This window comes from Chaetodon trifascialis, chromosome 15 (genome assembly GCF_039877785.1).
Source record: "Chaetodon trifascialis isolate fChaTrf1 chromosome 15, fChaTrf1.hap1, whole genome shotgun sequence".
Lineage (NCBI taxonomy): Eukaryota > Metazoa > Chordata > Actinopteri > Chaetodontiformes > Chaetodontidae > Chaetodon > Chaetodon trifascialis.
The window spans coordinates 18,675,068-18,688,130 of record NC_092070.1 but is presented as its reverse complement, the minus strand read 5'-3'; the positions used below and the strand labels follow the sequence as shown (position 1 = coordinate 18,688,130).

The window sequence follows — 13,063 nt, the reverse complement described above, 5'->3', positions numbered from 1 at the left end:
GTCCTGTAATGCATTTGTGACGTTGCTGAACAAAAGTGAGTGCACCAGTAAATTGCTCCCCTCTTCTTTGTTTTGCTGTATTGTCCTTCAGTCACATGGCCGTGGTCTACAGCAAGCAGCTGATTTTAAAACTAGTGCAGTCATAAGTAAGCACCAGTTGATGAATATGATTAGGATAACAAGCAGCAATATGAGGCAAAACCAATTTTACCTTTCAGAAAGCCCTCACTTATGTTCATGAGCTTCAGGTTGTGACCCAAAGAATGAGATCTCGGCTGTACTCTGGCTGGACTCGCCCTGAGAGATAGGTTAAGGAGCTCTGGAGGCATCTGGAGGGGGCTCGGGGTAGAACTGCTGCCCTTTCATGTCAAAACAAGCCAGTTGATGTGTTTCGGGCATCTGATCATGTTGCTGCACAGAAGCTACAAACTGTAAAATGTGGATGATTCACACACATCTTCAATGCGGCAGCAGAGAAAATCTATACAATCAGAAGAGTTTCAAGGTGGACACCCAAGATTACTGTCACCAGTTCAGTGTCTGACCAAATGTGAAATATGGTCACAATCTCCGGTGCTGAATAATGGCCAGAAAAGTGTTTTTGCAGAATACTGTGAGGTCACAGTGAAGCTGACCTTTGACCTTTGACCACCAAAATGGAATCAGTTCATCCTCAAGTTCAAGTGAACATTCGTCTCACGGTGTTCCTGAGATACTGCATTCATGAGAATGGGACAGATAGTGGGACGGACAACCCAAAAGCCGAATGCCAGCAGCCATGAAAACGTTCTGACCATACAACTCCACGGTTATAGTTTGGTGAGGTTTCAGCACATAAAAGACTCGTGGTTAAAATAGTGGTTAACTGAGGGAATGCTCACGCTCAGCTACTCACTAAGATAGTTTGTGTACTATTTGGTCCTGGGAGAACCTTAACAGTAAAGTTCCAGGCCGGAAACCCAAAATGATGAGCTGAAAGATGATATAAAGCTCCTCAGAGCGAAGTGAAACTGTCGAGTCGGGTGATAATTCCCTGTCAGACAACCCCGTTCACATCACACAGAGTCCTTTCATCCATTGTTATTCTAAAATAGCAATTACAGCTGCTTCAAATCACCCTGTTTTTGATAACACTTTCTATAAGACATGCCATGATTTTTTATAATTAAGGATTATACCCTAAAAGGATGAATAATATCTTCTTTTTTCTAAATTAAAAGCTGTGTATTTTATGTTTATGTACGTTATGACATTCCTGGAGATAAAATACACTATGAATTAAATACCATAAAGGACAATTATGGCAAAGCTGTGCTCCTATTATAGTGCCCTTATAATAGGCGTTAACCAGGAGAGTCGTGTTAGTAAGAGAACAATAAAAAAATCAGTGTGATTATCCTAGAGAGCAGTTAGATATCATTATTGCTGAAAAGGCAGGATTATCAGCGTGCGTTCATTTGTCCTGAAACTGCCTCGTGGCCGATGCCTTGCAGCGGGGCAGTGAGTGTGTCATGCTCGTCTGATGAGTCAATCTGTCTGTCATCTTTATTCTTATGCCATTCACTGCCCTCCCATCCTTCATACGCTCCCTTCTCTTGAAGCATAAGCACTGTAGACTCCCTGATTCAGATGCGCCCTTCCTGTCTCCACTTCTTTTCCTTGCATCACGTCACGCCAACAGCTTGAACTTTTCAGCATCTGTCTGACTTTATTTTGTCACACCGTGGTGGCCAAAGCTGACCAAAACTCCTGCCCACTCACCTTACCTATACACTCTGTTACATAAATCTGATCAAAGTCATCTGGAGAGGTCTCCGTATTAACTACACTGAATAAAAGCTATGAAATGTGTCAACAAAACTGTAAAAGTTGGATGCATTTTGCTTTTAGTTATAGACATTACTGTGTTCTCTCCCTTCTCCATTTGTCTCTCTCTTTCATTGGCCGCTACTGAATGTGTTCTTATGATGAGTCTTAGAGGTGCAAATACTGTTAATGTTATGTTCCCTACTAATGGCAACAGAAGCAGGACATGAATAACAGATATGTTTATCAGCAGAGAGTGGAGTGAACCCGGGGAGCCAAGTGCTCCCTAACTGATGATGGAGGAAGAAGCTGTGACTGGGTAATGATGCCTGGGCGGCGTGGCAGAAAAGGCAGTCAGAGTTTAACAGACCATTCTGAAATGTCAGAGTCTGAGAATATGGGCTGTGAGAATCAGCAGTATGTCCAAACAGAATGAATGTCTCCCACTCTGCATGTCCCCAGACACTTTCCGTCTCACAAAAGCATTCACGCAAGCACATGCTCACACTCAGACGTTTAGCCACAATAGCTGTGCCAGTACGGCTCTCTGTCTGCCTTTCACAGATCCAGATTCAGCAATAGCGCTGCACAGACCTTGTGCACTGCGGTTAACTATCACTTTTCCACTGGCAGAAACAGACGAGCCTCACACGCTTAATATGGAAACTGTTGGGAAAGTCAGGAAGCAAAGTCGGGAATTCATGACAGTTTCGAGCCAGCGGTCGTAGCTTTGTGACGGCAGGCACAACATTATGGTGACTTTACCATCATGATGAACACATCTTCAGGAGATGTGCCATGCCCTGCAGGGAGCAAAATGAGGACATTACACACACTCACAAGTCTTTCACATTATGTACACATAATGTTCCTATCGGTCTTGCACGCAGAAGCAGCCACACTCAATATCTTCCTTATACATATTGAAATACAGAATGGAAACTGAAATCAAGCTCAATAAAACACTGGGAGCTGAGGCTGGTTTGGTTTAATCTCATTACACTGAGAGCCCGAGGCTTCTCTCCCCCTATTTATAGCACCCGGAGAGGGAGGAGGCTGGCCTTCATGTACACATCACCGGCTTGTGCAACTGCGGCCGTGAGTGGCAAGGGACATGACCAATCGCAGACAGGTCTTGCGTCAAATTTGATGTGACAAAATATACAATTGCCAGTGATCTGTGAAGACAACCGCACTCATTCTCTATTCTCCAGACACATGTGTGCTTCCTTGTTTGCCACATTTACCTTCTGTGCCTCTCAGCACTCCTTATCTTCACACCTTCTCCCCGGTGTCGGCTTCTCTCGTCCCACCTGTTTGATGCAAAGGAACGAGCTCGGGCTTTTTCTTCCATTAAAGCAGGTAGCGTCTGTGTGCAGTGGAGCATCCTGCTTCTTCCTCTTCTGCTATGATCAAACCAGGATGTTTCACTTGTATTTTCCGGTACTCAAACTGAGGAAAATTCTTGGATGGATGCAGCTGATTTTAGCCACTTTCCAATATGTGCTTGAAGAGTATGCTGATGCAAACATGCATGAAGATTAGGTAGTCTTGCTCAGGGACACCTTGAAACTTTTGCTTGGCACTGTCAGCACTGTGGACTGCAACAGCAACCTTTCAAGTTCGTGAAAAATGCCAACAACAAAAATGAGAAGCTCAGGAGAAAAGCTGCGTGGAGTGAGAGAAAACTCAAATCTGATCTTCTTTAAGGAAACCTCTCCCAACAAAACTCCCAACCCACAGAAGTAATCACCAAATAAGCCCTTAATACACACACTACAAAGGTGAGGGAGAGAGAACTTGGACTACAGCCTCACTGGTGTTAATTACTTTGCCTTTGTTGGGCGTACAATACACCTCCCAGTCTGCGTCAGCATCATTAGAAATTTTGTTCAGGCAAAGTGCATAATGGAAGACGCTACTTAAAACCTCCTGCTGTGGACCTGACCCAAAAGATAAAATGCAAACTTCAAAAACATCCACATCTCAGACTGAAAAGTAGAGCATCAAATGAAAATACCACCCCGAACCCTTGGGCCATGCTTCCCCCCCCCCCCCCTTTGCCCTCCAACAGCCCGAATGTTGAGTGTTAATGTGTGAACATGAACATGACCTACAAGAAATGGGCTCACTGCTCTGACAAGACAGGTTATGCTCACGCATTGATCTTGCAGAGGTCAGGGGCTGGACCAGTGGCTCTTTTTCTAACAGAGGAAACTGAGGTGTGCAACAGCCTATATATCACACTTTCAGTCAGCTATAAATCATAAGCTGCTTCATGCATTATGTAAAATTCTCAAGTGTTCCCACAAACCTTGTTGCAACTGCACAGATTGCAGTGTTATTACAGATATATTCCTCACACAAACCTATTGCATCTGTTTTATTTTCATAGGTTTCTGAATCATTCTGTTTCAGTGGCAATAAAAAATGATTTTGCCCTCACTTAGACAGGAAGCAACACGCATAATGCATTCCTCAGCAGATGCACCATCTGGCATCAACATATCAATAACACAACATAGTACAGTAAAAATACACTGCAGTGTGCACACACGTATGCACTGCATGTGTCATTGTTGCATGTTAGTGACATGTGGAACTTTTAGACTTCGCAGTATCACATATTTTGGAAAGCTGAAGAATTTCAGTTACTGTATTGTACTCAAATACAATTTTGAAGTAGTTGTACTTTACCCCTCCTTTTTATGCTCCTTTATGCGTCTGCTTCACTACATTTCAGAGAACAATATTTTAGTTTTTACTCCACTGCAGTTTTTGACAGCTAGTTATTTCACAAGTTAAGATTTTACCTTAAATGACTTTCACTTAAGTAAAGGCTCAGAAAACTTCCCGCACCTCTGCTCAAGGTTTGATTTTCATCCAACAGCAGCCCTGGTGACGCTGAATATTTGCTGGCTGATTTGGTTTTCAGCTCTCCAAATTAGCACACTATTAAATATTTACTGGCACATTTAGAAAGCCCTTGTGACGTTATTGTTTTGATAGCAACTGAATATTATTTGCTGTTGTTTGCAGCATTTTTCCAATCATGCTCACACAACAACAGTGGAGCTGAGTCAGACCAAGAATGGGCAAAACAAAACCGTTTCTGCATATTCCTGTCTTAGGCGTACTCTGTCTGCCAACGCTATCTTATCGTAAAATGATATAGGCAGGGTGTACGAGTATGATTTATACTGCGGACAGAATTAAAGCGAAGGTGTGAGCAAGCTTTGGTTGACTCTAGTCTGACTGGGCCATATTGTACAGTAAGGAAGTCTGAGACATGGTAAGCCACTATTAAAGCCATCTGTCCCTCCTCTCTGAACAGGATTGACACTCCTTCATAATCATCCAGTGACACTGACATTCTGCTGGTAATTTTGGGCAAGGACGCTGTCCTGGGGCAGGAGGTCTGTAAGTGAAACCTCAGCTGTTAACAGACTGCAGCAGGCAGTTGAATGAGCACGCCGTCTTCATCTTTGGTCCGTCCGTGCAAGCGTGGTCCCCAGGTGCACGCCTTCATCCCGAACAGCTCCCATTTGTTGTGAGCTCTTGATTTGAAATACACTGTCGCTGACACGGTGCTCTGTTTGACAGGTGTATGCTATGTGTTCTTTCTGCTTCATTGTGTGCATGCGTGGGAGTGTGTGTGGGTGTGTGTGTGTGTGTGTGTGTGCGCTGACACACAGCTGACAGAGGGTTTGTCAGTCTCAGTCATCCAGACGGATGTGCGCTAAGACAGCAGCCTAAAGCGCATTTCAGCGGGGTCATCCTCTCAGTGGGGTCACTCTGTGCCACGGCATCACAGACTGCCAGCTGTTTCTGAACTATGGTGGTCTGTCTCACCCAGTGGGACGCGACATGAGCACAATATCCTTGTTCACACGTCTACCTTGTAAGGAAACCTCCCGCAGAACGAGCATCATATTAGAGTTTTTTCTCAAGCAGAGCTGTTTGCTGAGAGGTGAAAGAGCACCACTTATTGTGAAATTGAACACACCACACATTTTGACATTTAAATTCTCTCTAGTCTCAGCACTGAAAACCTTTTTCTTGGTGTGAAGTGGATAACTTGAGTACACTAAAAAGGTTTTTCCTTTTAGTTCCTCTTAGCGCCTAAGAATGCCGGAATAGATTACTATTACTACTGCAAAAAGCTTTATTTTTTATGTCAAAAGAAAAATAAATCCAAGGAAAAGTTCATTCGGATTTCACACAGGATCATTTTCAGGGTGCATTTTCATTTCACAGCATCGTTATTAAAGTCCAGTGTTTTTCCTCATTGTTCTTACGGTTTGAGCTTCACCGCGCAGAATAATGTATGTGCTGATTTTGACACTAGAAGGCTGTTTTCACATTCATTGCTGAAAGTGTGAATTTTCTCTGTGCTAATTGAAAATCAGATTTGAAGAGGTGGGCATACAAGCCTGATTTGTCCCATCACAAATAGTTTCTAAGCCAATCCTGGTCCAATATTCAGCACACAAGTGCGATGTGAAATCTGAAACCTCCTGTACATGTGCACCGAAAAGGTGTCCAGCACTTAAACCTGTAAAATGAAAAAGATTTGCCAATTTATATATTCTGGAATTTTTAATGAGAAAGAATAAGTAGGTGCATTTTAAGGAATTTAAATTGTTTTTTCTGCATAAACCATGTCAGACACACAAACAGCTTTTATGTATGCCTTAATGTATGTGTGGAGGGGATCTTTAACTGTTTTTCCTTCAGATAGACTCCTCTTTGATGCACAGGTGTGTTTGAACTCCCTCTTTAATGGCAGCTTACTGCCAGCCATATGATGAAGGTGTTTGTGTCTGCTCTGCCCTTGAAGTCTGTGATTTTTCAAGCAACAGCTCGAGCATGAAATAAGAAAATTTACATCAGTATAAAATACCTTTCAGGAGAAGAATATAGGAAGAGAGGAGGCACTGCACACTGTCAGTGGTGGGCAGTCCATTCTACCACGGGGGTTTTGAAGGTTTGAGATTCAGATATGGCTTTGAGGGGGGAAAGACTGCATGATCTCAGTGGACAAGTGAGGGAGAGTGGGATGAAATTATAGATTTATGATGGAGATGGAGAAACGGTGTGCTTAATGTCGCTGTAAGCAAGAAGAGACTATCAGAGAGAATTTGAGAAACTGCAGGGGAGCAACAAGATGGGCCACACATAGGAGACAAAGCAGAGAACAGAAATAGAGATGGAATCAATACTCCCCATTTACACTGGGGTGAAACGAAGCACTGAGAGGACAGAGGATCAAAAAGAGAGAAAAGCTGCAATCAAAGGCTGTAATTTTTGTGGATGAAAGACTGATTCAAACAATATCATTCGATCAAGAGATAATAAATGGCCAGCATGAGGCTTATCACAATCACACTGGACATCTCGAGAGAGGCAGAGGAGACTGTTGCATAATAGACTGTGGCAGAATGAGCCATGAAGGTGATTTAATGGGTATGAAGATGAAAAGGAAATAAGGACTTGGCACAGTTAAAGACTAAATGTAAGCACTCTAGTTGCAGCAAACTGGGACATATTTGTGAGTAACAGGTGGACTTGTTGTGCAACTTGGATTTTTGATGCCGTGGCTCAGTTTGGTTCCTCTCACTGGGATGCTTGCCCATCCACACTTGTCAAAAACAAAAAAGAGAAAGCAAAAAACAAATGACTCGTGTATCACCACTTTAAGAGGATTCAGTGTGAAGTTAATTAAAATGCAAAGACGCCAAGGTTTGCGGTCGATTCACGAAGCAAACCGACTGTGCTAAATGTGGTTACCAGTGGCCTGAGTATCTGAGGAGCCTGTGAGAGCCCATTGAGTCCCCCACTGAGACAAAGTAATGGGCAGACAACAAACAAACGGGAACCTTGGATGAGAGCCGCATGCATTCCTTTCAAGCAAACACCCTGTTTGGTGTCATTGCTAAAAGATCTCTTAGGGATTTCACCTGAGGTCTCTGGGATCCGCCTCAGCCAACCAATAAGGAGCGCCATTCCAGTACATGAACTGCCTCAAGATACTAATTAGCGCCGAGACTAGTGAGAAAGCACAATGTCTCCACAGAGGAGTGCAATCTGTAGCTTAAACAGATGGTTCCAACACACAAGTGAGATAAGAGGTCTATTACTTAATGCTATTAAAACACATTTGCAGGGATAACTCCTGAATACTCTCTGCATGAGACTTTTTTGATATTAGAGCGCAGAAATGCATGATCAACAACAAAATATGGCTGTTATGGTAATTAACTGGAGCTGTACCTCATTATGAACTAAATTATTATGGCAGCCAGCCAGTCAGGCAGGAAAAAAAGCAGCTCCAGCTTACAAATCAGCCCTGGATCCCAGCTCAGGGAAAAAAGGTGTAAAGAATGCATGAAGTGGTAGGTGAGGGAGGGAGGCTTTGGTCTGAAATTGTTGCAGAGGACTGAACAGGAACCTGAATCTGTGCTGCGATCAAACTATCATCAGACTGCAGTTCTTCACCAGAGGTGTATTAACGTTCACTTTTTCACCTTATAACCATACGAGTCATGATGCACATCCAGTGGGATCTGCTACATACTGACAAATTATACAGTCATGCCCATCAAGGCCCTGTAGGCTTTGCCTTTTTTGGGTAAATGAAATCTATTCTACAAATGCACAAAACAAGTAACCATAGCAACAGAATTGCGGGAAGAGCTGTTACTCGTTCAGTGTCAGTCATTCATTTTCGTGTTGGAACTTCCCAGAGCGTATTGGGCATGGGACCTGATGACTGATACGCTTATATTAGCATCTTCTGACAAAAGGACTGACAAAAGAAGCCGGGGGTGGGAAGAGGAGGCAGACTGACACTCTTGGGGGGGAAGCTGATTGCCACTAAGACTGCCATTTTGTAGGATAGAAGACAGAGACGGAAATAGACAAGTGAAAACAGTCGCAGACAATGATTCTTCAAACAATTATTCACCCAGAATCCCTCTTGTGTGCTATCCATCCCTAGACTGGTGGCTGTTGGGAATGCTGCATTTTCAAAAGCAAGGGTGTCAGTTACAGTAACACGGTCCAATCTTTTTTTCTGTGAGCTCTTTCCAAAACATCACCAGCAGCGCTCGGGCTGATTGATCTTTTGAACCTCAGGATGAGTGGCTCTTGGGTGATTGAACGGTCTGCTTCCCTGAGACACTAAGGTCATCTGCTGGGTCGATCAGTGCCCGACCAATCAACAACCTTTTACTGTTTCTGCTCTCCAACAACAAAGTCACTTCATGTGACTGGATTTTTTTATCCAATGAATGTACAATATTTGTCATTGTAATGGCAAAAACATATTTGTACTAAGTTTGCACTTGAAAATGTGTCTTAATTCTTATTTATACATGAAAAAATCTCAGCGAAAGTGTATTCAACCTCAATTTCTGCTCAAAAGTGTTGGTGACCAATGCTTTTTTAGTAGTTTGGACCCAGGAAGATTCAAGATCAGCGTCAGACTGGCTAATCTTGGTTCTTGTCTGTCTTTTTCAACCTCTCAGCGTACAGTGAAATGATACTCTCTGACATTTAGTGCATGTAAATAAGGGCATTCAGAGCAGTAGTGAGAGCAGATGTGCATGGAGCTGCCTTCCATACACTCTACTCAACGCAAGTTAGCCTTGAGCTAAAAAGACAGGGCTGCTGGATCCACATGGATGTTCATAAAGCCTGATACATCCGGCAAGTAGATGAGGCATCCAGCTCGAAGCATCCTTTACTCGGACAATAAGTAAGGAGGGAGAATATACAGTCACTCTAATATGTGAAAAGAATGAAAATAATATCAACACATCGGAAATCCCTCTGGCCTCCCACTGATATGAAAACAGATAAAACAAGGCCTATTGCAATCTATACGGGCTACAGGTCAGACACTAACCTGTGCGCAACCCACTCATAAATACCTACACATACACACACACGCACGCACACACGCACACGCACACAGCATGCCACATTTCACCACTACTCATGGCACACAACATTTATCTACCAGCCTCCATTCCTCCATGCACCCTCCTTCCTGACCAGTGTGTAGTACAAACACCCACAGACCGCACACATCACCTCACGGATTTGCTAAGGCACACATACACACACACACACACACACACACACACACACACACACACACACACACACACACACACACACACACACACACACACACACACACACACACACACACAGTTGGAGCCAGTTTGGTGTGCTCTCAGAACTGAGCTTGTCGGAATCAAATTATCTCTCTCTCTCTCTCTCTCTCTCTCTCTCTCTCTCTCTCTCTCTCTCTCTCTCTCTCTCTCTCTCTCTCTCTCTCTCTTTCTTTCTCTCTCTCTCTCGCTGCCCTCTCATGGTTTGCCGCCTACAGAAGGAGAAGGGCAGGCAGAGTCAGTCCCAATGCACTAAAGATTGGATTGCCTCAGAGCGTGTCCTGAGGACTAAAATACAAATCAGCCCTTCCTCCAGTCAGCTGGAGTTGGCCCCTCTCCCAGGGGCCTGCCGCGGAGGCCGTCTGTGGCATTAAAAAAAATGAAAGAAAGAAAACAAATAATAACAGGAGTAAAAAGAAAAAAATACAGGACCCCAGCAGTCCCCTGGAGACCCACCACATGCTCCAGGAGGTGCTATTAGTCTAATAATCACCATGTTTAATGTGTTACTCTGGTGGAAGGAGCACATTTGGGCTGCATCAGTGACTGAGTGGAGGTGAGGGGGATAATAAGGGAGCCAGAAACAGTCCAGCATGTAAACTCTTTCACTTGCAGGAACATCTGGGGATTTCAGGTCACACAAAGGACAGGGTGGAAGAGGGAGCGACCTGGAAAACAAGCATTTCCAGCCTTGACCAGAAACAGGGATAACCCCTGTTACAAACATTTGAAAAAGAACTAAATGAGCCAATCTAAGCCATCCACGCTGAACAGGATCCACATTCTACAATGTGTAACTACAAAACAACCTGGTGCTGCATTCACAGTGCCATCCTAAGGGGATAAATGGAGCAATTGTTGTGTAAAAACAAAGTAACAAAATTGTATCATTCCATGACTCACTTAATGAAATGCCTTTAATCTAATCTGCTTGATTAACATGCATCATGTAATTTGATTTAACTGCTGGGAGAGCTGTCAGCCGGTTGAGTTTAAGTATCGTGCATTTCTGCTGTGTTTGTCTCTGGTGTCAGTCAATGTCCTCTTCCTAATGGAGTGAAATTTTAACTGTCACATCTGATCAGAGATCCGCTGTGGTGTGCCAATTAGATGCTGTCTGAAACCGTATGACACAGGTCCAGGTTCCGAACTTTGTCACATGGTATTCATACCATACAGGGAGAATGTCTTTTCAACCCAACACATCATTGCAGGGTCAGAGGTCAGAATTGTACCCCTTGAGTCAGACTTACTGCCTTGCTAATAAGCACTTAAGCAGGGTGCATCCTAGTAAACAAATTTTGGTCCTCCGCCCACTGGGCCCCAAACCTCGCCTCTGCAAACAAGCTGATAAAGGCCTGGACTGGAGTGCGCACGATGGCAATATCTCAGTGCTGCACGCTCGAACGCACCCACTAGACCTTTGGTGCCATTAAAACGACTGTGCCTCATCAACTACAGTGCGTGGAACATGTGGACGCTCTTAAAAACGTTACTGGTATTTACAGATGCTGCTCCTGCGTTGCGAGTGGGCGGGCTGGTTTGCGCTTCATACCCATCTGACAGTCTATCCAAAGACGCATAACGCATCAGCACCGAAAACCCACGCGTCCCGCCTCCCGATAGAAAACGCTTCATATCAGTTAACCCTTCAGGCACACTGCGTTATTACGCACTCATTAAAATGCACCCCCTCCTCCCCTCCCGTTTACGCATATGCCTTGTGGGCTGTCATGGGCTATTATTGGGATGTTTGGAATGCACACCCCTCTCTCGCCTACCGTTTATTCCCGACACAATTTCCAATGGATGTGTTTGTGGTCCCGTGGAAGGAGGATGGCCAAGACATCCGAGACTTTTTCAGCCCCGGTCGGTCGCTCGTATCCACGGCGTCGGAGCGCTCCATGTGCCGGTGGTGATGCCGGTCGGTGTCGGAGTACCCCCGGTGTTTGATTTTGATCGGGGTCCGGGGTTGCCTCCAAAGATGCTGCGGAGGCTTCAGAGTCGCCTGTCCTTCCCGGGGAACCGGCAGCGACAGGGACAGGCTCTTCTTCGAGCATGGTGGTGGTTCCATCATAGTGCAAAAAATAAAATAAAAATAAATGAAAATTAAAGATCCCCTTTGAACTTATTGATTAAATGATATGGCTGTATTCGTTTATTTCAAGCACAAAACAAAACGTTTCATGTCTCTCTCTCCCACTTGATGTCTGAGCGAACAAATCAAAGTGACCAAGTCCAGCACAGCCCAGATCTGAATCTTGTTTTCTGAATAACATCAAAAACTGTCACAGTGGTAATCTGACAAGTCGTCCAAAAATCAATAATCTCATTGTTTTCAGTGGTGATCAGTTTTAATTCAGCCCAGAATCTCCGCTGTGCCGTGATCATCACCAGTCCTGGGTTTCGGTGATGAGACGCCGGTTCTGCCGCTTCCCCTGAAGTTTGATGCCTCGTCGCCCATGGCGCACTCCCGGATGACTGTATTTATTTTAGAGAATTTATTGCTTTTTATCAGCCACTTATTGCAGAGACACAGATCGCCGGCGCTGGCTTCAACGTGTGTGTGGTGTGCTATTATTGCTGCCCGTATGTCTCTCAGCTGAGCTGAAATTTCCAAGCAATTTCCATAAAAGTACTCAATCTATCACGGTTCATGTAGAGCTACGGCGTCTCCGTGCGCGCGCACACCGCAGAAGTCTCAAATAATTCCTCCATGGAGATGTTTCATCCAGTAATTTCAGTAAAACGTGAAATTAGACTCAAAAACCATCCCTTCTGAATAAATCAGAATGATGTGAGGAATGGTTGGACATGTCCAAAAAACGCATGCGATCCTGTGTTGTTTGCTGTCCAGAGTCTCTTCTTCAGGTTTTCTTTTGTCAGAATGCATCATAAGAGAACACAAATTGATAATAGCGGTGGTTCAGTCATCCTGTTCAGTGTGGGCCATTATCTTCCCATCCTCATATTTGCTGGAGTTCGACGACAAACATTGGCTTCACCACAACGCTCTCTCTCTCTCTCTCTCTCTCTCTCTCTCTCTCTCTCTCTCTCTCTCTCTCTCTCTCTCTCTC

At 44.2% G+C, this 13,063-nt stretch overlaps 1 protein-coding gene across 1 annotated transcript in view; it reads right to left on the bottom strand.

Moving 5' to 3' along the window:
- The window catches only part of pde4a (phosphodiesterase 4A, cAMP-specific), a 40,403-nt gene extending 27,340 nt beyond the window's left edge, over window positions 1-13,063 (bottom strand). Inside the window, exon 1 of the mRNA XM_070980449.1 lies at window positions 11,768-13,063. Coding sequence (XP_070836550.1) covers window positions 11,768-12,063 — 296 coding nt within the window. The 5' untranslated portion in view covers window positions 12,064-13,063. The remainder of the gene's footprint in view (window positions 1-11,767) is intronic.